This window comes from Aquarana catesbeiana, linkage group LG01 (genome assembly GCF_042186555.1).
Source record: "Aquarana catesbeiana isolate 2022-GZ linkage group LG01, ASM4218655v1, whole genome shotgun sequence".
NCBI classification, from domain to species: domain Eukaryota; kingdom Metazoa; phylum Chordata; class Amphibia; order Anura; family Ranidae; genus Aquarana; species Aquarana catesbeiana.
In genome coordinates this window covers 946,250,343-946,277,040 of record NC_133324.1, presented here as the reverse complement: position 1 = coordinate 946,277,040, position 26,698 = coordinate 946,250,343, and the positions used below count along the sequence as shown (strand labels likewise).

Here is a 26,698-nt window from a genome sequence, read left to right as displayed (position 1 = left end):
TAAGGTTTAACATTCATAATCAGGTTCCTTTAAAACCAAATCTGACAGTAGGTGGTGTAAGAAGCCTTATTGAACGTCACTATAAACAATCTTATACTGTTTGTCCTAATTCATTGTTGGTCTGTGATCACAGAGATTTGTATAAATAATGGGAAATCAATTGGAAAAGGCAAGTTCTGGTGGTAAGTCAGAGCAGCCCACCGCAATTGATTTTGTGTCTGGAAACTGTGGAAAATATTATACTGATCCATTTTGGGCACATGTACTAAAACGGGCACATAGTCTGCAAATTTCGGGATTAACTTCCTATGGCCCTTGTAGCCAGAATGATTGGGAAGAAGTTACTAAAATGTGTGGGCAACACAAACAGTATAATTATCCACCGTTTCCTTCTAACAATGATTATATGAAAGAGTGTTATAAAATATGGTCTAAAGCACTGAAGGACTATAAAAAGAAATTCCCACAGACTATATACAAAAACCCCTTACGTTTTCCCACAGCACCTGATCCACCTGTAGATGCTCCAAAGCCTTGTAATCCTTTTTATGATTCCTATTCCGCCCCACCTCCTTATGTGTTTCCCAAAATTGACCAACCCAAGGAGGAACCTAATAAACCTGAAACCCCCAGAGAAGCAATTGACCCAGAGAATGCTGAGACTCCCATAGAAACAATTAAACTAGTGAATCATGAGACCCCCATAGAAACAACTAAAACAGATAAACAGAAAAAGAAATTATATCCCTCCCTAGAACTAACACTGGGGGGGATTATTGGCGATAGCTGAGGAAAAGGGTACTCATTGGTTAGAAGAACAAGAAAATCAGAGGCTAGCAATTAAAGAATATGTTACAACCATGGATAAGCTATCCACAACAGTAGACAAAGACCTAGAGATAGCTAGAACCAAGGTAGAACATAAGAAACAAAAAAGGACAAGACAGAACGAAATAAAAAGGTTACTAAGAGATTCAGAAAAAATATTACGGGAAATAGACGAGGAAGGTCAAATGATTACTCGAGCGGCAAAACAGAAATCTCAGGACATATTTAACAAACATGGGGCAGACGAGAGTGACAGTGAATTGACAGAAGAATTAGAATCTTCAGAGGACGAGGACAGCGATACAAAAAATGCAGAAACACAAGTACGCGAGGCAGTAGACACGGCAGACACGGCATCACTTCCCACGGTGGTAACAGAAACCGTTCCCCCTTTAGCTGAACCCAAGACAACGTCCCAAGCCCAAACCCCTGAAAATAGTGCCCAAGCAATGTTCCCCCTCATCACCATGGGCACTACTCAAGTTCAGATCCCTCTACCATTGGGAACAATTAAAGAAATAAAAGACACTTGCCCCAAACCTAATAAGGATCCAAAACAAGCAGTTAATTTTTTAAAAAGATACTGCTTGGGTGGAAGAATGTCAGCGGAGGATCTACAGATTATCATTAATGCAGTAAATCCTGACAGTACAGCCGAGATTACAATAAACGCATGGGTAACTGAAAGTAAACTATATCAAGCGGGGGAGGATTGGGAACAATTCTGGGCATCATTGTTGGCTGCCTGGAGGAAGGCTTATAGGCCTGAAACGCCAATCAATGATTTATTCTCGTGTAAACAGTTGCCGGGGGAATCTTTTCATTCCTTTGTCATACGATTGTATAAAATTTATGTAGCATGTGGAATAGACAGTGATCCCTTATTTGTCAGTACGGCAATGAACAATGGGGACCCCAAGTCGGCCCAAATTATAAAACTGGTAAATACTAACTGGGCGACACAGGCAGCAAAGATATTTGTGGAAGACATACAAACAAGGGCAACATCTGTTGTCTTTAATTCAAAAGGAGGACTTTTTACAATAGTGGAGGACTCTGGAATAAAACAAGAAATCACACCGATGTGTACCTCTCTTCCAATGCCCACCTATGCATACAGACAACAATACCAAAACAGAGATAATATTCAACAAACTGACCAGGGTTGTTTCAATTGTGGGGACCTATCACATTGGAAATCAGACTGCCCACATAGGAGAGGATACAGACCCAGACGAGGTAATGGCCCACCTCAAAGGGGACGGGGTAGAGGATACAATCCAGACAGAACACATAGTCAGACTAGACCAAGTCCTAATCCTAGAAATGACCAACCCAACCAAACGAACACCAATACCCTGCAGAGGGTCCAAATGAATTAGCCAGTTATAATAACCCATTTAGACAATAAGGATACCCAGAGCAGGTTCCAGCCCTGGTACTTCACATGTTTTCAGATCATTGGAAAATCTTACCACAAGTGACCCTTAAGATCAAGGGTCAAGTGGTCAGTATGTTACTTGATACAGGGGTGACCACTAGCTGCCTAAACAATGAGAAATTTTTATGTGAAGATTGTACGGAGGGTTGCTCTATAGGGATCGATGGAACCGATGTGGTACACAAAATTACACCACTCCTAGAGGTCTGTGACTTGGAGAACAGAGTGTTAACTAAATCTAAGTTTGCAATACTACCACAATATCCCCTATGCCTAATGGGCAGGGACCTAATGTCAAAATTGAAACTGCATATAGCTTTTACAGCAGAAGGAGGGATAGTTGCCAAATCCCCCCATTGTGATTTACAGATGCCAAAGAGACAAGATTTTCTGTGTTACTTCATGACAGTTCCTACATACTTAGAAAAACACCCCATCTGGGCAAAATCCAAAACTGATGTAGGACACATACCTTGTACACCATATGTACCTACCTTCAAACCAGACACAGTACCCACATTCCAGAAACAATACCCTTTGCCAAAAGAAAAGATCATAGGACTTCAGCCCCTGATAGAAGAATACCTAGGATTAGGTATTCTAAGGCCTATCATTAGTCCCTGGAACACACCAGTTAACCCAGTAAGGAAGGCTAACGGGGAATGGAGGATGGTGCAGGATCTTAGGGTAGTCAACAAAAGCATACAACCCTTACCCCCACTAGTGGCAGACATTACAGGAATATTCATCAATATTCCTGCACGGTCCTCCATATACACGGTACTAGACCTGTCAAATGCATTTTTCAGTATAGGAGTGCATGAGGACTTCCAAAACATTTTCTCTTTCACATGGTCCACCGAACTGGCCATTGGCCAGCAGCTAACCTGGACCAGGCTTCCACAAGGTTATGTAGACAGTCCGGCCGCCTTCTCAATGGTGCTTAAAGCCACCTTAGATGACTGGGTCCCCCCAATGAAATCCACACTCTTGCAGTATGTTGATGATCTACTGATATGTAGTGAAAGCAGGGCACAATGTGAGGTCGATTCCGAGAGTCTGATGTCGCACCTAGCACTCAAGGGTCACCTGGCATCGAGAAAGAAGATTCAGTGGGCCCAAGAGCAGGTAGAGTACCTGGGGTGCACCATTGCAGAGGGAACAAGGATGGTGTCTCCAAAACGGGTCGAAGCCCTCACTTGTCTCGGCCCACCAAAGGACAAAGCGTCACTATTGTCCTTCCTAGGTTCAATAGTATACTGCAGGCAGTGGATACCTGACTGTTCCTACTATGACTCTCTGCTAAGGCAGGCAACAACAGCACAGGCACCGAAACTGGTCACATACACCCCAGAAATGACTGAAGCCTTTCAAATTCTTTTGAAATCACTGGCCTCGGCTCCGGCCCTTGGCTTGCCAAATTATGAAAAGCCCTATGCCCTATACTGTGTGGTCAGGGGTAAAGCTTTTGCTGCAGTTCTAGCCCAAATGCATGGCACCCACTACCACCCCATAGCCTACATCTCAAAAAAACTACCAGTGACAGTCCAAGGGATGCCGGGCTGCTTGCAAGCGCTGGCAGCTTGTGCAATGACCGTAAAAGAAGCACAAAAGATCACTTTAGGGACTCCAACCACCCTGTACACATCACACAGTGTCCTCCATTTGTTACAAAACATGAACACCCAACACATGACTACGCAACGTTCATCAGGGTATGAAATCATTCTTACAAACACGCACAACTTAACTGTCAAAAGCTGTGCTGAAGTAACACCGGCAATCAAACTCTTACACGCTTTGCTAAAACTCCCAATCACTCCCCAAGACTGTCATGACTGCACACAAGAACTTCTCACTGTCACAGCACCTCGCAAAGATCTCACTGATATGCCTGATTCAGATTACCCTAACTTCTTTATAGATGGTAGCTGCACACGTCCAGCAGACAATCAATACAAGACAGGCTATTCGGTGGTAATGCTACCGGATCTCATTCTAGAACAGTGGTTCTCAACTCCAGTCCTCGGGACCCACCAACAGGCCAGATTTTAAGTATTACCTTGGGGAGTTGCAGACTCGAATACTGCAATCACTGAGCAGCAAGTGATATCACCTGTGATGTATTTCAGCTATCTTGCAAACCTGGCCTGTTGGTGGGTCCTGAGGACTGGAGTTGAGAACCACTGTTCTAGAAGATGGTTACCTTACTGGCGCATCCTCCACACAACAAGCTGAGCTGTATGCACTCACCAGGGCATGTTTAATACACAAAGGAAAAAAAGTGAACATTTACACAGACAGCAGGTACGCATTCGGGGTCGCGCACGATTATTGTATGATCTGGTTTAGGCGCGGATTCCGCACCGCAGATAACAAAAAATAAATAACAGTTGTTATGTATACGATCTAATTAATGCAATACAACAACCCGATAAATTAAACATTGTCAAAGTTAAGGGACATGCCACTGACGGATCCCTAGAGTCCCAGGGAAACGCTCTAGCAGACAGAGTAGCAAAAGCTGCAGCAGAAAGACAGCCACAACCACATGACACGAAGCTCCTATTATTCCAGAATGACTTTAACACCCCCTCGTTCCAACACACATCTGCATTCTTGCAAAAACAGGCATCGGCTGATGACCTGGACTACTGGAGCGATTCAGGTTTGACCAGAGACACTACAGGTCTCTGGACAAACAAGGAAGGAGTCATAGGGGTACCTAGAGCAGCAGCGCCCCTATTGCTGTCATATCTCCACGGTCCAGGACATATAGGACCCAGACCACTCTTAAAAAAGTATGAAGACTGTTTTAGCACACACAAGGCATATGAATTAGTACAACAGCTTGTCTCTTCCTGTCTGACTTGTGCTCAGAACAATGTTCAGGGCCCCCCAACATGGGAAACATGGACATTTGCCACCACCATTAGGCCCACTACAAGACTTACAGATAGACTTCACACATATGCCCAGGCAGAGAGGTAATCTCAAATATTTGTGCGTGTTGGTGGACAAATTTTCAGCTTGGCCAGAGGCAATACCCGTTACAGGGGAAACCGCAGGCATTGCAGCCCGGTGTCTGATCAATCATTGGATCAGTCGATACGGACTTCCTGCCACCATATACTCTGATCAAGGCCCGGCATTTACCTCGAAACTGGTGAAAGAATTGACAAGGGTATTAGGGATACAGTGGAAGCTACACATCCCATACCACCCACAGAGTTCAGGGATAGTGGAAAGAATGAATAGAACAATCAAAGACAAACTAAAAAAGGCTACTAACGGTACCATGAAGGACTGGCTAAAATACTTGCCAGGGGTCCTCCTGATCCGTGTACATGAAAGAATGAATGGGGCCATGTATCATGAAATTTTGAGTGCAAACCTTCTCCCATCAGCAAGGGCATTGAAAATGAAACGTGGCTTGGTCTTTCAGCATGACAATGATCCCAAACACACCGCCTGGGCAACGAAGGAGTGGCTTCGTAAGAAGCATTTTAAGGTTCTGGAGTGGCCTAGCCAGTCTCCAGATCTCAACCCCATAGAAAACCTTTGGAGGGAGTTGAAAGTCCGTGTTGCCCAGCGACAGCCCCAAAACATCATTGCTCTAGAGGAGATCTGCATGGAGGAATGGGCCAACATACCAGCAACAGTGTGTGACAACCTTGTGAAGACTTACAGAAAACGTTTGACCGCTGTCATTGCCAACGAAGGATATATAACAAAATATTGAGATGAACTTTTGATATTGACAAAATACTTATTTTCCACCATAATTTGCAAATAAATTCTTTCCAAATCAGACAATGTGATTGTCTGGATTTGTTTCCACATTTTGTCTCTCATAGTTGAGGTATATCTATGATGACAATTACATGCCTCTCTCATCTTTTTAAGTGGGAGAACTTGCACAATTGGTGGCTGACTAAATACTTTTTTGCCCCACTGTATAGATATATACAACTCAATTATTCTGTAAAGATCTAATCCATTCATTCATTTGTTAATATTAGTTAATTGATGTATATTTGATTAAAGAAACTTTCTAACAAAAACAATATTTTTTTACTTTTTGCTATTATAAATATCCCCAAAAATGTTTGTAAAAAAACTAATGTCTTCATCGGTTTAGGCCAATATGTATTCTTCCACATATTTTTGTTAAAAAAAAAAAAAATTGCAATAAGCATTTATTAATTGGTTTGCGCAAGTAATGGCGGTGGTCTGCGATTTTTAGTGGCACTGCGGTACTGTGACATTGCAGCGGACAGGTCGGACACTTGACACATTTTCGGGACCATTGACATTTATACAGCGATCGGTGCTATAAAAATACATTGATTGCTGTGTAAATGTCACTGGCAGGGAAGGGGTTAAAATTAGGGGCCAATGAAGGGGGTAACTGTGTTCCCTAGTTAGTGTTTCTTACTGTATGGGGATGGGACAGACTGGGGAAAAAACTTAGTAGGAACAAATAATATGTCTCCTCTCCCCTGACAGAACGGGGATTTGTGTGTTTACACACACAAATCCCCGTTCTGGCTCCTGTTCCCGTAATCGCGGGTGGCCAACGGCAAATGCGCCCGCCGGCCACACGCATTGGGTCCCCCTCGGTGCCACGGGCGCGTGCCTCCAGCGGCTATTAAAGGGGACGAAGTAACCATACGGCGATTTGCGGGAACGTGCCACTTTGCCGAAGTATATTGGCGTGAGCCGGTCGGCAAGTGGTTAAATACCATGGTTGGGGAATGCCTTGAAGCTGTATGTAGTGTTGTGGACCAGTGTTCTTATCACAGACAGTCTCAGTGACAGCATACACTGGCAGCACATATTTGGCTGTAGAATTTAATTTTTTTTCTTTTTAAATTAGCTTAGATTACATACAACTGCAGCACCCCAATAAGATTCATAACATATTGAATGTAGAATTAAAAGAAAAAAGGGTGGGGAAAGTGGTATAGGGTTTCCTCAGGTCACCTTGAGGCTAGGTGACAGATGCACTCTGTGAAGTCGGAAGTGCACCGCTAGGTAGTGGACCCTAGGACTGACTGCTGCGGATTGAACCCTGGGAGGTTTAGGAAGCAGGTCTCCTGGATCACTAACACAGATCCCACTGGGAGCTAGAGCACAGATTCCCCAGGGCGCGGAGTCTAAGAGCCAGCAGGTGTTCACCGGAGCCTCTAGTGGTGAGAATGGACTGCGCTGCAGTCTGACTCCAGGTCGCGGCCCCCAGGGTCTCACAGCTCACGCTCACAGTAGACTACAGGAGAAGAGGAAGGAAGCATCAGGCTGGAACAACAAGGAAAGTAAGGGATAAGCCAAGGTCGGGGCCACAAGCAGACAAGGACAACAGAGTTCACGCCAAGGTTCAGGGTCACAGGCAAACAGGGATGGTCGGGGACACGCCAAAGGTCTGGGTCACGAGCAGACAGGAATAATTGAGAACAGGCCAAAGTCAGTAACTGGAATCAGACGTAGGAAACAGCAAGTACACACGAAAGCTAACACACAATGGTTGATCAGCACTGCTGGCTTGCAGTGCACAGGTTAATATAGGGTTCCCTGATAGGATCTGGGGTGGAGCCATGCTAGAGGAGAGTTTATAAAAGCAGTCAGGTGAGGGTCAGCTGGTCTCTAGAGATGAACACATGGAGACAGGTAAGCTGACAGACAAACTCTATTGCATAACCATGACAGTACCCCCCTCTTATGAGGCCTCCCCCTCCCCCGCCTGTGCCCAGGCTTAAAGGGAAACTCCAGATGGAACCTCCTCAACAGATGAGGAGCAAAGACCTCAGATGCAGTGATCCAAGACCTCTCCTTAGGACCAAACCCTTTCCAATGTACGAGGTACTGAAGAATGCCTTTACGGAGCCGGGAATCCAAAACTTGACTAACCTCGTACTTTAGATTATCCTCAGAGACCGGAACCGAGGTAGGGAGAGGAGGAAAGGACTTATTGAGGACTAAAAGCTTTTTAGGAATGGGTAAGGGCACGAGAAGACCATCAGGAGTCTGAGCAGGGTCCCCCAGAACCTTAAAGATGAGCTGGACATCCAACACAGGACCATCAGACTGGGTAGAGGTCAGTGGATCCCTGAGGTCAGGTTGGTTAGAAGGTGACGTGTCACAAGAGTTAGGCTGGATAGCTGAAACACAAACAGAATGCAGAGAGCCCTGAACAAAAGATTGAAAACCCCACCTGGCCGAATGAGGCAGTCTATCCAAAGGATGGATTGAGCCTCTTAAACAGGTTTGAACAAGCGCAGTAGCAGTAGGGTGAGGCCAGGTTACAGAAGGTCCTGAACAAGAAGCAGGAAGCTCACTGGGCATAGGCTGGACTGGTGCAGAGGCTGACTGAACAGCATCGCCAGGTGCAGCGACCACCAGAATTGCATCACAGGGTGTAGCGACTGTGGAACTGGTGGACGAGTCAGCCTGGGTGTGTGTCCAAGGGGGTCCAGGGACAGGCAAAGGGAAATGGCCATGCAAACTGGAGTGAATGATCGGCTCAGGTTCACAGGTGGGCTCCTCATCCAGAGTGCCACACGACCCAGAGAGTGCCTCAGCCCGTCTATTGCAGGAGACATTCCAGAAATCGCTATATGCAGTGAGGAGAGCAGAAGATACTGGGATGGTGGCAACAGGAAGTTTCTCTTTTGGGGTAACCTTGAGTAGGCAGGAGTCAAGATCTGTCCAGCAGTCCAGTCAACATGTGGAGAATGGAGCCATAACCAAGGAAGACCTAATATGATAGGATATGAAGCCTTAGGTAAGACAAGGAAGGATATCCACTCCTGGTGGAGTGTCCCTACCGACATCTTAACAGGGAGGGTCTGGAAGCAGATAGGACCCCCTGGAAGAACAGTGGCATCAATCACCAAGACCACCAATGGCGTTGTGAGAGGCAAAAGGGTAAGTCTCATGGAAGATGCAGTTCCCCAGTCCATGAAATTGCTAGCGGCTCCGGAATCCAGGTATGCCGAGACCGAACGAGGGGAAGCGCTGACATGAAGGAACACAGAAAGGAGAAGACGAGAAGGTGAAGGTGATATTTCAGGATCCAATACTCCACCTTCCAGACGTATTAGCCCTGAGCGTTTTTCCGGACAAAGAGAACAAGTATCACGAAAATGACCTTTGACGCCACAGTAGAGGCACAGGCCCAGAGTTCTGCGCCTAGCACGTTCTTCGGGTGATAACTTGGTCCGGCCCAGCTGCATAGGTTCCTCAGCAGGCAGGAGGTGCTTCTCAGAATGAAGAGAAGGGACATAGAGCTCAGGCTGCCTAAATAACAGGGAGTGCTGGCGTCTTTTTTCCAGGGCCCTCTCCTGAAAGCGAATATCGATCTGGTTACACAAGGTGATGACACCGTCCAGATCAGCAGGGAGGGATCTTCCTGCTAATTCATCCTTTACTCTATCAGAGAGGCCATGTAGAAAGGTTGCAACTAGGGCCTCATTATTCCAGCTCAACTCAGCAGTCAAAGTACGAAAATGAAGAGCGTACTGTCCCACAGAAGCAGACTCTTGACGGAGACGTAAAAGGGCACTGGCCGCTGAGGAGACACAAACCGGTTCTTCGAAGATATTCCGAAAAAGTTTCAAGAAATCAGACAGGCTAGAAACAACTGGATCATTCAGTTCCCACAGAGGGGCAGCCCAGGCTAACGCCTCTCCGGACAGGAGGGATATAATATAGGCTACCTTTACCCGATCGGACAGGAAGTTTTGGGGCTGAAGCTCAAAATGAATTGTGCACTGGCTAAGGAACCCCCTGCAGGCCTTGGAGTCCCCAGAGAAATGGGCCGGAGCTGGTAGTTGTAATGAATGTGTGGCTGCGACTGGTGCGATAGGTGCAGCAGCAGATAGCGGTTGAGGTTGTTGAACCGGGGGTCCTAATGAGGCCTGAACCTGTTCAAAACAAGAGGTCAAATTCTGAAGGAATCACATCACCTGGGTCTGATGCGATTCCTGAGTCTCAAGTCTGCGGACTATGCCCTGTAATGAATCATCTGCAGGAAGCTGCACGTCAGCCGGGTCCATGGCTGATCTAACTGTCAGGTCACCTTGAGGCTAGGTGAACGGGGAGTGCTGGCGTCTTTTTTCCAGGGCCCTCTCCTGAGAGCAAATATCGATCTGGTTACACAAGGTGATGACACCGTCCAGATCAGCAGGGAGGGATATTCCCACTAATCCTTTACTCTATCAGAGAGGCCATGTAAAAAGGTTGCACCTAGGGCCTCATTATTTCAGCTCATCTCAGCAGTCAAAGTACGAAAATGAAGAGCGTACTGTCCCAGAGATGCACTCTGTAGGAGTCGGAAGTGCACCGTTAGGTAGTGGACCCTAGGACTGACTGCTGCGGATTGAACCCTGGGAGGTTCAGGAAGCAGGTCTACTGGATCACTAACACAGATCCCACTGGGAGCTAGAGCATAGATTCCCCAGGGCGCGGAGTCTAAGAGCCAGCAGGTGTTCACCAGAGCCTCTAGTGGTGAGGATATACTGTGCTGCAGTCTGGCTCCAAGTCACGGCCCCCAGGGTCTCACAGCTCACGCTCACGATAGACTACAGGAGAAGAGGAAGGAGGCAGCAGGCTGGAACAACAAGGAAAGTAAGGGATAAGCCAAGGTCGGGGCCACAAGCAGACAAGGACAACAAAGTTCACGCCAAGGTTCAGGGTCACAGGCAAACAGAGATGGTCAGGGACACACCAAAGGTCAGGGTTACGAGCAGACAGGAATAGTTGAGAACAGGCCAAAGTCGGTAACTGGAATCAGACGTAGGAAACACAGCAAGTACACACGAAAGCTAACACACAATGGTTGATCAGCACTGCTGGCTTGCAGTGCACAGGTTAATATATGCTAGAGGAGAGTTTATAAAAGCAGTCAGGTGAGGGTCAGCTGGTCTCTAGAGATGAACACATGGAGACAGGTAAGCTGACAAACTGTTGCATAACCATGACAAAATTTCTTTAAAAAATTATTACACACACCACTTTATCAACAAACTCCAACACTGTTCACATGAAACTTCTAATAAATCTTACCCTCCCTCCCAAAAAAAAAGGAAAAAATCCCACAAAACATATCTTTAAATCCCACGTAAACATATAGGGTTTACCTTAATATTCCAACCAGACTCTTACCCAGGCAAATGATACTGCACTTTGAGCACCCCAACATGCAATAAAAATCACCCAACAAAGCCGCAATGATTGCCTTTTCTAAGCCAGATGACCTAAGAACAAAGGCCTTTGCAGTGCATTATGGTTACAAAGCATTCGACCCTGCATAATCCTGTGTTTGTCTGGACTGCAATCCACGAACAGGCAGGATTCACCTTGGGTAGATCCAAATCCGGTAGGGTGAAGGATAAAAGAGGTACTCAGTTCAGCCCACAGTTGAACCTTGATCTTAAAGTTATAAAATAGTAAGAAAGCTGGGATTCATTTATAGGTGTGTGTATGCTATTCAGGTTTGCCATATAGGCAACTCCCCTTCATACACCCCCCTATCCTGAATGACAGAATGATGACCACTGTGCTGCTTCTCCTTTCACTGTCCAGTCACAAGCTGGGGCTTAGGAGGACCTGGGTTCAAAGCAAGTGGGTTGAATGATGTTGGCCATCAGCCTGAGGACATCTGATGACAGAAAAAAAAGTACTGTGGGAAAATCTCTGAATTGAAGGTGGATATTGCATTAAAGTCTGTTTTACATTTTTATCTTGTTATTTGTGGCCCAAGTTCTACTTTTAAGTTACACTTATTTTTTCTGTTCCTTTTTACTTTACTCTCTAGGTTCTTCGGGCACTAAAATGCTCCTTACAGCCCATTGTGAAGGACATCTCTCTCACATGGACCCTTCCTTCCAGTGTGGAATCAATCGTCCTGTCCAAAGTCCCAACTGCCATCTTCCACGGTCAAAGATCTATTGTCTATACTCAGCTGAAGGGAAAGGTCTGTGAGCCCAGGGAAGAATGTGTTTTTTGTGTGTTACTTCAGTTTCAAGACTGCAGAAAAATATTTTTAAATGAAGATTACAAAGTTGGGGTGGGATGGGGTTTGGCAGAAATGAAGAGGTCTGGGTATATTTCCAGATTGATTATAGGCTTTGCTGGTGGTACAAAAGACCCAATCTGAGGGAAAGTGGACAACATATATACAGAGTACGCAGGCTTTCTGTGAAGATGGCTATGGTTTAAGGTGTGGGTGGAATTTAATAAATATGCAGTATGTTCCAAGATCACAAAAAACAAAGTACCATAAGAGAAGCATCTCCGAATCTTTATAAGTTCTGTGCTGGGTATCGGAGGATTTATAAGAGCTTTGAGTGTGAAAAGCATCTATTCCTTGGTCTGCATCTTACATCATGGTAACCAGACCTGCTTATTAATTTAAATATATATATATGACCTGACTTAGGGCTATCTTTTTCTCTCACTCTTTCTGCTGGGAGCATTCTGCTGGGTGAAAAGGCTGATTGCTGACAGAACACTAAGAAGATACAAGAGTTGCCTGTTTGCTTTAGGGAACTCATTAGGAGACACCTTGTTTGTCAGGAACTAACCTCAGTTTAGGTAATGGCTCGAAAAAGCAGATGATTTGTTTGTTATATGCTAAGGACTTGCTGTACAAAGCCCACCTGCCTTGCTAAATGGAACTGTGAGAGCAAGGTTACTAGGTGTTTCTTAACTTAATCCTAACGCCCATTTACACTGTATGTTATCCATTATATATAATGACTCTGAGCTTGAAGTGATTTACACTTTCTTTAAATATTTCCTAGGTGGAGAATGAAGCTGACGGTGAGGTCTGTCTGCAGTACAAGTTTAAAGATGAAATCATAAAGAATGATCTTTGTTTCCCCCTGAAGGTGCAGAACGTGGAAAGGTCAATATTTAGTATTTGAAACACCCCACATTAATATGAAACATTTCCTTGGTTATCTTTTTAGAGTCACCACTAACAGACTGGTAGAGCTCAGATCTTCTCATGCCCTGTCTTTCTTCTCTTATCCACCATTCACAGACTAGCAAAGCTGTGGCATCCGGATGCACTTTTTATCTTTTTTGAGGCCCACCATCCACAGACTGGCAGAGCTCAGATATTCTCATTCATTGTCTATTTTCTCTCAGCCACCATCCACAGACGACCATAGTCCTGATTTCCTCACGCACTGGCTATCTTTTTTTAAGACCCACATCCATAGACTGTTAGATTTCTGGTGTTCTTAGCCACCATCCACTAATGGTCATTGTCTGGGTTTCCTCATGCACTGTCTATTATTTTCCAGGCCCACAATTCACAGGCTGGCAGCCAAAGCTCTGATCTCTGAACTGGAACATGGAACAGAGTCACCATCTGAAGATGTGAAGAAGAAGATCTTGGAGACCAGTCTGCAGTCTGGTGTTGTCTCCTCTCTCACAGCTTATGTAGCTGTCAACAAGGACACCAAGACACGTGTGGAGGGTCCTCCTATGCGCAGGGATGTCCCAGCTCCAGGTATGCTGTTTTCAATAGACATGTGCGATTCGTTTTTGTTATGAACTGAAGTTCGGATGAAATTTTTGCTCTTCAGAGATTTGGATGTATCTGAATTTCCAAATCGCAATAGGTACATAGTTAGTTTAGTTGAAAAAACACACAAGTCTACCAGTTCAACCAATAATAGTAACAAATTTCAACAAATCCGAAATAAATAATGAAAAGCGTTATCCAAATTTGAATTTGAAATATAATTTGAATTCGATATTGAAACATATTGCAATTAATGAAAGGAAAGAAACTAATGCGCAAAACCTAGACTTTCTAAAATAAACAAAATAAGGATAAGAGAAGCTGCCAACATATAAAAGTGTTCCCACACAGAAAAAAAAAATGAATAAAGGGGTATGTGGCGCTAACTAAAAATGATAAATAGTAGAATAAATAAACAAAAATAAGTGTGATAAGCACACTTACCATAATATGTAACACTTCCACTAAAAGTGAAAGAAGAAGATGATTCCTACTTAGGCTGCTTTATATAATAGAATAGAATAGAATAGAACATAAAATAATTGAATACAATAAAATAGAACAGAATAGAAAAGAATATAAAGGAATATAATCAAATAGAAAATAAAAGAATAGAGTAGAATAAAGCAGAATAGAATTTAAAAGAAATTAACAGAATAAAATAGAATTAAGGAGAATAGAAAAGAAGAAAATAGAATAAAGATAAGATAAATACTTTATTATCATTGCAACACAAATGACAATGAAATTCTATCAAATCTCCACATATATGTAAAACATGCAACAACCTCAACATACACAAATGTAAATAATTGTGCCCCTATAAAAGTAACAAATTCTGAAAACTAATCATTCTAACATAACGAATATGAAAAAAAAAAATTATTAGCTTAACGAACGATTATGAAACAAAACAACTTTTTCCATCGTGTGCATCTCTAGTTTTCACATTTAAATAAGGAAGGTAAACTCTGGTCTAAATAATCCGTCCGTCTATCTATAGTTACTATTACTTTTCTGTGGGGACAGATCACATCCCAGAATATAGATTTGGATATTGTTAATGGGAATACTAATAGCTGATTTATTAAAACTACTCCTCCTCATGTAATACTTTATAATGTTACTTGCTGTCTTTCCACCTGATCCTTCCAGGCAGGGGCTCCTTTAACTCAGAAATATAAGGAAACATAGGAAGTCAGGTCTGTGTAATAGGACACATCTCTAATCACTGCCCAGAGAAATACACTATCTTGCCAAAAGTATTGGGACGCCTGCCATATATATATATATATATATAACCCTTTTTATGATTTAAAATAATAAGATTGAAGGGTGGAGCTATAACTCCTTAGATTCATACAGTTTAATGTATTATATACAGGTTCATCTAATGAGCTCTGTAATCAACAGGATTTTTGTGAAACAGAGCAGCTTAGAATACAACGGATAATGCATAAAAAGAGCCTAGAGATCCACCTGCTGCATGAATATGATATATATATATATATATATATATATATATATATATATATATATATATATATATATATATATATATATGTGTATGTGTATATATTTATATATGTAAATATATACACTATATTACCAAGAGTATTGGGACGCCTGCCTTTACACGCACATGAACTTTAATGGCATCCCAGTCTTAGTCCGTAGGGTTCAATATTGAGTTGGCCCACCCTTTGCAGCTATAACAGCTTCAACTCTTCTGGGAAGGCCGTCCACAAGGTTTAGGAGTGTGTCTATGGGAATGTTTGACCATTCTTCCAGGAGTGCATTTGTGAGGTCAGGCAGATGTTGGACGAGAAGGTCTCCACTCCAATTCATCCCAAAGGTGTTCTATCAGGTTGAGGTCAGGACTCTGTGCAGGCCAGTCAAGTTCCTCCACCCCAAACTCACTCATCCATGTCTTTATGGACCTTGCTTTGTGCACTGGTCCAAATCATTTGGTGGAGGGGGGATTATGGTGTGGGATTGTTTTTCAGGGGTTTGGCTTGGCCCCTTAGTTCCAGTGAAGGGAACTCTTAAGGTGTCAGCATACCAAGACATTTTGTACAATTTTATACTCCCAACTTTGTGGGAACAGTTTGGGGATGGCCCTTCCTGTTCCAACATGACTGCGCAGCAGTGCACAAAGCAAAGTGCATGAAGACATGGATGAGCGAGTTTGAGGAACTTGACTGGCCTGCACAGAGTCCTGACCTAAACCCGATAGAACACCTTTGGGATGAATTTGAGCGGAGACTGCGAGGCAGGCCTTCTCGTCCAACATCAGTGCCTGACCTCACAAATGCTTTTCTGGAAGAATGGTCAAACATTCCCATAGACACACTCCTAAACCTTGTGGACGGCCTTCCCAGAAGAGTTGAAGCTGTTATAGCTGCAAAGGGTGGGCCAACTCAATATTGAACCCTACGGACTAAGACTGGGATGCCATTAAAGTTCATGTGTGCGTGTAAAGGCAGTTGTCCCAATACTTTTGGTAATATAGTGTATGCTATAACCTCTCAATACTGCATTAAATTGTATCTTAATCAAAAATCAGTTTAGCTTATCTGTACTTATGTTGTAGATGAGGTGGCTGAATTAGTTTTTCCTTTTCAGGCTAAGAACATTTTCAAAAAATACCTGTTGATCTTGCCAGAAATGCTGCATACTTACCTTAGATCGGAGTGCCGGCATCGCCTCCTGGTCACCGCCGAGGGAGCTGACTTTTTCCCCTCGGCGTGTTTAAATATTTGCTGTCCCATATTGCACTTTTATAGTTTGATGTTTCACATTGCACCTTTTGCACTTCATTTGCTGCCTCATATTGCAATTTTTTTTTGCACAGTACTTGTTAGATCGATAGCGCTGCTTTTGATATATGTATGTTATTTGTGAGACCACCAAGTGAAAATTAAATGGGGGGGGGGGGTATGAGAACAAAAGAAAACAAATGCAGCCACCACATCTAAGTACTGGTAAGCTGCAATATATCACATTTTTGGTTTTGGGTTTAGAGACACTTTACATTCTTCCAGCCCTGATGACCGCAGTCACATGTCATGGTGAGGAATCCACAAGTATCCTATAGAGTCTGTAATTTGGTGCTTATCACTCATCATCTGTCCTCTCTTACAGCATTCATGATGGGCTCAGCATTCCATGGAGGACATAGAATGATGGCGTGTAGTGCTCCCGTGGCAATGCCTCAGATGAGCTCAAAACCCTATTTGGCATGTAAGATGATTTGTACTTCCCCGGCAATGCCTCAGATGGGCGAAATCGGTAAGTGCCATATTATTTTTTTTGTGTTTGCTGATTCTGATATGCTGTCACTCTAGAAAACCATTGACACTCTAGGAATTCTGTGCCTACGTGTAAAGAGCGCTCCTACTATTATACCTGATTAAAATAATTTCAGAAACAAATAATTAAACTCCTATCTTCAATTACTCAAACGTCCAAACAGTCCATCATTATTGGTGATCTTCTCAGTGAGATATTAGTCTCGGGGTTCACACTAGGGCAGCTTCAAATTCGCCCGACTCTGAAGCCGGCCCCGTTCAGCGCGGCTTGCAAACGATTTCTGTAATAGAAGTCAATGCAAGTCGCTCTGAAGTCGCCCCATAATGGTACAGGGACCTTTTTCTAAGTTGGAGCGACTTGAGTCGCTGCGATTCATTGCACTGAATCGTACGCGACTTGTCAGGCGGCTAAGTTGCCTGACAGGTTGCCTCCGTGTGAACCGAAAATGCCAAAATTAAACGTGCAATTAGTAATTAGTATAATTAGTAAATTAAATTATAGGTATTGGAATTTCCTTTTTAAAATTTGGCTATTATTGAAACTAATGAATACAAATTTACGGTATCCGACGTTACGAATTATCCGAAATAACGAATGCCGTATCTAAACAAATTGAACGTAACAAATTAATAATAATAAATAACAATAATAATAAAAAAATATTTTATTATTATTATTTATTATTAATTTGCTCCGTTCCATTCGTTTAGATATGGCATTCGTTATTTCGGATCATTCATAACTTCGGATAAATTCGTATTATTTACATTTACTAACAGACAAATTTGAAAGGAATTTCCAATAGCTATAATTTAATAGTGATTATTAGTTTAGCTAGTTGGTTATTATTTAGAATTTTCGTTCTTACGAATTTTCAGACTTTCTTCCTTATTTTCGGGTTTTCAAATTTACGAATTTAGATCATCGAATCAACGAATAATGACCTGAAAAATGAAAAAGAAAAAAAATTAATTAAACGAAAACGAACAAATTTTTCAGAACATGTCTAGCCAAAATACTGTAAACATAATTTGGTGCGATCCGTGCTCCCCTCCTATGTGCCCATTCATTCACCAGCTTCCATAGACTCCCATAACAGAAGTCGCTTTGAAATTGTCTCAGATGCTGGGCTTTGTAGTCCTCCAACGTGGCTCCTTGTTTGCAGGTGGGGATTTGCTCATATAAATACTGAATGGCAAAACAGGAAAAGAATACCAGTATATAGCGCAATTCCATTTATTAACCACTTGCTTACTGGGCACTTAAACCCCCTTCCTGCCCAGACCAGTTTTCAGCTTTCAGCGCTGTCACTCTTTTAGGGCGTACACACGGTCAGACTTTGTTCGGACATTCCGACAACAAAATCCATGGATTTTTTCCGACGGATGTTGGCTCAAACTTGTCTTGCATACACACGGTCATACAAAGTTGTCGGAAAATCCGATCGTTCTAAACGCGGTGACGTAAAACACGTACGTCGGGACTATAAACGGGGCAGTGGCCAATAGCTTTCATCTCTTTATTAATTCTGAGCATGAGTGGCACTTTTTCCGTCGGATTTGTGTACACACGATCGGAATTTCCGACAACGGATTTTGTTGTCAGAAAATTTTATCTCCTGCTCTCCAACTTTGTGTGTCGGAAAATCTGATGGAAAATGTCCGATGGAGCCCACACACGGTCGGAATTTCCGACAACACGCTCCGATCGGACATTTTCCATCGGAAAATCCGACCGTGTGTACGGGGCATTAGAATGACAATTGTGCGGTCATACAACACTGTACCCAAATGACATTTTTTTTTTTTTTCCCCACAAATACTGCTTTCTTTTGGTGGTATTTAATCACTGCCGGGTATTTATTTTTTGCTAAAAGTAAAACGAAAAAAGAGCAAAAATTAAAAAAAAAACAAAAAAACATAAGTTTTATAGCCTGTTATAAAATTTTGCAAACAGGTAATTTTTCTCCTTCATTGATGGGCACTGATAGGCTGTACTGATAAGGCGGCACTGATGGACACTAATAGGTGGCACCGATGGGCACTGAGAGGTGGCACTGAAGGACACTGATAGGTGGCACTGATGGGTGGCACTGCTGAGCACTGATTGGCAGCACTGATGGGCATTGATAGGTGGCACTGATATACACTGGCAGGTGGAATTGGTGGACACAGATGAGGCGAAAGCGCACAGGGTGGGCACAGATTGCAGGTGGGCACAGATGAGGCGGCGGTGGCTCTTAACGTTCGGGGCCGCTGTCCCTTTGACAGAAGCTGGTGATTGGCTTTTTTTCTTCTGCTAAAAAGCTGATTACCGATCTTTTGTTTACATCACATTATCAGCTATCATTGGCTGACAGCTGATCACGTGGTAAGGGGCCGGGATTGGGCAGCGCATGCACGGGAGGATGTCTATTGAAGCCCTCCCAGCAATTAAGGCCCACGCTGTAGCCGTCATTCGGCTATAGCGCAGGCGGGAGGTGGTTAAAACATATTATAAGACAAAGTAATCCACTCACATTAGTACAAAACAAACAAACATAAAAACCGAAACCGGAAGTGCGCCGCGACTTGTGTGTCACCGGCCGGATCTGACGTCACCTCCAGCAGTCACTGACACGTTTCGTCCCTCCCACGGGACGTTATCAAAGGATATCCTTGCACAATATACTTGGGTTGAACAGGGTTCGGGCGATGAGCCAGGTGTTATCGGTTCTCAAACTTGGCAGATGCACTCAGGCTCTAATCACATGCTTCTAAAAAAAAAAAAAAAAAAAAAAAAAAACCCCATTGAGATCCATGCGTCCGGCACCCTGCTTAGAGATTATTGGCCGGGTGCATGGATTAGGGGGGTGGTGCCTTGTATGGACGGGCCGCCACTGTTCATGATCATGTCTCAGATACAATTTCTGATAAGTGTACATATCTCGGAATATCTCCAATTTACAGTTTGAGAACGAGCAGATCCAGATATTATCCAGCGTGAAATTATGCTTCAAAACAAATATAAACATGGCAGGTTTTCAATGTCTATTTTACCTAGGAGGAATAAGGGGTGCCAGTGGTTCATTGACATGTTCACTGACGAAAAATTTGTTTGTTTTCCTTTCATTCGTTTTTTTTTCCCTATTTTGGTTTATTCGTTATGATCGCAATTCGTAAATTCCAAAATTTGTCAATTCCAAAATTCAAAAGAACGAAAATTTGAAATAATAACTAACTAGTAATAACTAACTATTAAATCATAGGTATTGGAATTTCCTTTCAAATTTGTCTGTTAGTGATCGTAACAAATACAAATTTATCCGAAGATACGAATTATCCAAAATAAAGAATGCCGCATCTAAACAAATAGAGAGGAACAAATTATTAAAAAATAATAATAATAAAACGTTTTTATTATTATTATTGTTATTTTTTATTATTAATTTGTTACGTTCCATTCGTTTAGATGCGGCATTTGTTATTTCGGATAATTCGTAACTTCGGATATATTCGTAATAGTTACATAGCTGAGGATTTCCTATATGAACTTACACTGGGAGTGCTACTTGATTGTGGAACCTTCTTTTTAAACATTTGTGGTGTGGACTTTCCCACAGGACTTTCAGCTTTTAACCACTTGCCGACCAGGCCATAGCCGAAAGATGGCTGCAGCGCGGTCGGCTAGTTCTGGGTGGACGTCCATGGACGTCATCCCAAAATCCTGCTCTCGCACGCCCTCTGGGGCGCACACCTGAGAACTTCCGTGACCGCCGGGTCCAGAGGACCCGGCGCATCACGGATCACGGTAAACGGCCGCTGATCGCGGCCGTTTACCATGTGATCGCTCCGTCAAATCACGGAGCGATCATATGTAAACAAACTGGCGTCATATCATGACGCCGGTTCCTCCCTCCCCTCTCTGTACTGATCGGTACAGTGCGAGGGGAGAGAGGGAGGGATCGGATGGAAGCACCGCTGTGGGCTGCATGTGTAGTGCCCACAGCGCTGCTCAGTGACAATTGCAGTCACATCCATCCATCCCTCCGTGCTCAGCCATCCCTGCAAAACTCTGCAATATACCCTGCACTACTCTACAATATACCCTGCACTACTCTGCAATATACTCTGCACTACTCTGCAATATACCCGGCAATACTCTGCAATATACCCGGCAATACTCTGCAATATACCCTGCAATACTCTGCAATATACCCGGCAATACTCTGCAATATACCCGGCAATACTCTGCAATATACCCGGCAATACTCTGCAATATACCCGGCAATACTCTGCAATATACCCGGCAATACTCTGCAATATACCCGGCAATACTCTGCAATATACCCGGCAATACTCTGCAATATACCCCGCAATACTCTGCAATATACCCTGCAATACTCTGCAATATACCCGGCAATACTCTGCAATATACCCGGCAATACTCTGCAATATACCCTGCAATATACCCTGCAATACTCTGCAATATACCCTGCAATACTCTGCAATATACCCTGCAATATACCCTGCAATATACCCTGCAATACTCTGCAATATACCCGGCAATACTCTGCAATATACCCTGCAATACTCTGCAATATACCCTGCAATACTCTGCAAGATACCCTGCAATACTCTGCAATATACCCTGCAATACTCTGCAATATACTCAGCAATACTCTGCAATATACCCAGCAATACTCTGCAATATACTCTGCAATACACCCTGCAATACTCTGCAATATACCCTGCAATACTCTGCAATATACCTGGCAATACTCTGCAATATACCCGGCAATACTCTGCAATATACCCTGCAATACTCTGCAATATACCCTGCAATATACCCTGCAATATACCCTGCAATACTCTGCAATATACCCTGCAATACTCTGCAATATACCCTGCCATATACCCTGCAATACTCTGCAATATACCCTGCAATACTCTGCAATATACCCAGCAATACTCTGCAATATACCCTGCAATACTCTGCAATATACCCAGCAATACTCTGCAATATACCCAGCAATACTCTGCAATATACTCTGCAATACTCTGCAATATACCCAGCAATATACCCTGCAATATACCCTGCACTACTCCGCAATACTCTGCAATACTCCACAATACCCCGCAATTTTTAACCAGTTCCCGCCTGCTGTCATATGACGTCCTTGACTTTGTGCGGGGATATCTGAATGATGGGTGCAGCTACAGGTATCATTCAGATATCAGCTTTTTCAGCCGGCGATTTCCTACACCATAAGAATGATCATAGCAGCTGTTCCACTGCTTGATCGTTCTTATGGGAGGCGAGAGGGGACGCCCCCCTTCCCGCCACCCTCCGGTGCTTCTACCGACTCACCGCTACGATCGAAGCCAGGATCGTTTTTTTTTTTTTTTTTTTTTCAGACTTCCCAGCCTAGAGGTGAGATGTGGGGTCTTATTGACCCCCATATCTTACTGTAAAGAGGACCTGTCATGCCATATTCCTATTACAAGGATGTTTACATTCCTTGTAATAGAAATAAAAGTGATCAAAATTTTTTTTGGGGGGGAAAAAAGTGTCAAACTAAAATAAATAAAGTAAAATGAACAATAAAAAAAAAAAAAAAAATTTTAAAGCGCCCCTGTCCGTGTGCTCGCATGCAGAAGTGAACACATACGTAAGTCCCGCCCACATATGAAAACAGTGTTTAAACCACACATGTGAGGTATCACTGCAAACGTTGGAGCGAGAGCAATAATTTTGGCCCTAGACCTCCTCTGTAACTCAAAACATGTAACCAGTAAAAAATTTGAAAGCGTCACCTATGGAGATTTTTAAGTAGCGAAGTTTGGCACCATTCCACGAGCGTGTGCAATTTTGAAGGGTGACCCTTCTATTTACTCGGCGTAACTTCATCTTTCACATTATGCAAAAACATTGGGCTAACTTTACTGTTTTTTTTTTCTTTTAAAGCACAAAACTGTTTTCTTTTCCCAAAAAAAACGCGTTTGAAAAATTGCTGCGCAAATACCGTGCGAGATAAAAAGTTGCAACAACCGCCATTGTATTCTCTAGGGTCTTTGCTAAAATATATATATATATATATATATATATATATATATATATATATATAATGTTTTGGGGTTCTATGTAATTTTCTAGCAAATAAATGATTATTTTTACATGTAGGAGAGAAATATAAGAATTGGCCTGGATGCTCCAGAACGCCTGAAGGTGCTCCCTGCATGTTGGGCCTCTGTATGTGGCCACGCTGTGTAAAAGTCTCACACATGTGGTATCGCCATACTCGGGAGTAATAGCAGAATGTGTTTTGGGGTGTAATTTGTGGTATGCATATGCTGTGTGTGAGAAATAACTAAATTAGAAATAACCTTCTAATATGACAATTTTGTGAAAAAAAAAAAAAAAAATCTTGATTTTGCAAAGAATTGTGGGAAAAGATGACAATTTAAAAAAACTCACCATGCATCTTTCTAAATACCTTCGGATGTCTTCTTTCCAAATAGGGGTCATTTGGGGGGTATTTGTACTTTTCTGGCATGTTAGGGTCTCAAGAAATGAGATAGGTCATCAGTACTTCAGGTGTGATCAATTTTCAGATATTGGCACCATAGCTTTTGGACTCTCTAACATTCACAAAGACCAAATAATATACACCAAGTTGTACTTATTTTTACCAAAGATATGTAGCAATATAAATTTTGGCCAAAATCTACAAAGAAAAATTACTAATTTGCTAAATTTTATAACAGAAACAAAGAAAAATTCATTTTTTTACCAAATTTTCCGTCTTTTTTCTTTTATAGCGCAAAAAATAAAAAACCCAACGGTGATTAAATACCACCAAAAGAAAGCTCTATTTGTGTGAAAAAAAGGACAAAAATTTTATATGGGTACAGTGTTGTATGACTGAGTAATTCTCATTCAAAATGTGAGAGCACCGAAAGCTGAAAATTGGTCTGGTTAGGAAGGGGGTTAAGTGCCCAGTGGTCAAGTGGTTAAAAACATTTTGTGATTTATATATATTTTTTTATCAGCTTTTATTATTTGGGTTTAACAACCGCACTTTATATGTTCACATTTTGGAGCAACCTATTTCAGTGTTTATTACCAGTAGATTGGAAGTTATCACATCCTCCGTTTGACACTGATTTTTAGTATATGTGGATTTATGTCACCATATGTATATAGTTTTACACAGCGCAGCTTATTTTTTTAGAAATGCCCAATAAGGACCCAGGACAGCAGCTGGAGCTGCTAGGCTCGTTTTCGTCACTGGAAAGATCGGGTTCAGGTAAGTAAAAGTGGGGGGGGGGACGGGGGGCTGCTGCACTGCAGAAGGTTTTTCACCTGAATGCATTTACAACCCCTTTAACAGTTTGTGTATTGTGTAACTTAAAGAAAAAGGTGGGGGAAGGACACTGTGCCCTTCACAAGGCAACATGGCTGGGATGACCAAAATGGCTGCTACCCACACAGCTATGCATTAGCCCAGTACGCATTGCCATTACAGTGGGCATTGTGAACAGGGAATATAAGGGAGACCAGTGAGGGAAAGGTGGTACAGAGGTACTGCAACCAGAGGGCTGTGGTAAGCACTGCAATTGTAAAAGAAAGTCAGGTGCCATGGGGCAGTGAGACTAATACCCCTCCCTCATACAGCCCTCATATTGGCTCGGCTGGAACCAAAACTTCATGTACAATATGTCACTAGAAAGATCTTCTCACCCTCTCCCTAACTCCTCTGATAATCGATGCACCCATTAAACAGATACAGGGAAATCTTAACTTTGACTTCTCTTGAGGCTCTCTGCATGTCACATGACCTAGCGAGGAACGTCGGGGACCGGAGACTTTCCCTGTACACTGATGGGCAGGTGCATCACTTATCAGGGGTGTAAATGAAGTTAGGGAAATGTGAGAAGATCTTCCTCTTAACATATTCCAGCTGATCTGAGTTCTGCATGGGGAAGAAGAGTACATTTAACAGCAGAGACATAAAGGTAAGGTTGGTCAGCATGTGAGTGGAAGACTGGTGTGGAGATGGGTGGGGTGCTGCCTGGTACCATCCCTATTGAGGTTCTGGAAGAAGTGAGCTGGATTTGGTGGTGGTGGACAGTGCAAGGAGAGTCAGCAATGGGGGACCAATGTCCAGGGAGTTGAGTGCTGTATTTGGCTCGTGGGGGATGGGGGTTGGCCAGCAGGGATCACAGGGATCATGGGACAATGTGCAGAGTAACATTCATTTTGTCATCATGAGCTTCATATAAAGTCCCACCCTTTAGTTTCTTTGCTGCCTCCTGCCGCAATTGTGCTTTCATTGTCAGAGTGACATGGATGGAGGCACATGGCTTTACCCAGTCATGGCCTCATTTAAAGTCTCAAACTTCCCCTCCCCCAAATTTTAGAATGTGCAGAGTAAGGTGGATTGGTTGGGGAGTTGTATTGTATGGTGTTCTTATAAATGTCCTGGTACAGTATTTGTGCAATACAGCAGAACTTTTGTGAACATTTCCTCAATGGAAAAAGAAAAATTATTTCTCTTTCGTTCATTGACAGACGTCGCGCTCCATTATTCAGAACCATAGGGTTATACTGCCCCCTACAGGAGTAGGACACTACGCCTATGGGCAGTCGTAGGTGGTATACACCCCCTCTCTGCTATAGGCCTTCAGTTTTTTTCTGCCTTGTCAGGAGTAAGGACCTAGTTCCCTGCTGGGATCTTTATTCCTGGGAATTTTCTTGTTTGTTATTTTCTTTTTTCCTGGATTTTTCTCCGGTGAGATCTACAATTAACTGCCGGGCTGGGCAACGGGCTGGACACTAAGATCCAGTGGTCTCCCCAGTCTGGCCAGCAAGTGCATGCAGACCACACACGCTAGGACGGGGGCTGGCCCTGCAAATTAAACGTCTCGCGAGGTCCCGTATGACCGGGTTTCAGCCTGACTCGCAGCGTTCCTCATGGCCGACAGCCCCCCACTTCAGTGGCGAGGGGACCTGTCTGGGAGCATTACCCGCACGCTTCGCTGGATCGGTAAGTACGGGGCCCCCTCCTCTCCTACCATGGACGTGGTGTGGGGCGCGGGTACTCCCTGGGGTGGTCGGTCCCTCCTGGGTTCTCCTCCAACCCCCTCCCTCCCTTCCTTGAGGCCTAGGCTTCTGGCATAGGTGCTTTTGGGACACACTGTCCCCCCCTTCCACACTCGGGGGTGCTACTGGGGGGTATCCCTTGGGCCCACCTGCTGCAGTGGTTGGGCCTGGGAGGCGGGTGACTGGCCTGCCTCATGTGGCCGACATCCATCAGCGCCCCCCTGTGCGGGGCCTCGGTCAGCGTCCCTTATGTGGGGCCTCGGTCTGTGCCCCCCTGTGAGCGGCCTTGGTCTGTGCCCACCTGTGAGGGACCTCGGTCTGTGCCCCCTGTGAGGGACCTCGGCCTGTGCCCCCTGTGAGGGGCCTCGGTCTGTGCCCCCTGTGAGGGGCCTCGGCGTTCCCTGTGCGGGACCTCAGTCGACATCCTCTGTGCAGGCCTCGGGTGGTGGGGGTCTCAGTTGGTGGCCCCCTCCCTGAGTTTTTTGTTGTGGCGCTTAGGC

At 43.6% G+C, this 26,698-nt stretch overlaps 1 protein-coding gene across 1 annotated transcript in view; it reads left to right on the top strand.

The window, feature by feature from the left end:
* The window catches only part of LOC141121259 (von Willebrand factor A domain-containing protein 5A-like), a 197,996-nt gene that overhangs the window by 123,972 nt on the left and 47,326 nt on the right, over positions 1 to 26,698 (top strand). Inside the window, exons 10-14 of the mRNA XM_073611071.1 lie at positions 12,084 to 12,242; positions 13,072 to 13,175; positions 13,579 to 13,787; positions 16,947 to 17,093; positions 24,328 to 24,402. Coding sequence (XP_073467172.1) covers positions 12,084 to 12,242; positions 13,072 to 13,175; positions 13,579 to 13,787; positions 16,947 to 17,093; positions 24,328 to 24,402 — 694 coding nt within the window. The remainder of the gene's footprint in view (positions 1 to 12,083; positions 12,243 to 13,071; positions 13,176 to 13,578; positions 13,788 to 16,946; positions 17,094 to 24,327; positions 24,403 to 26,698) is intronic.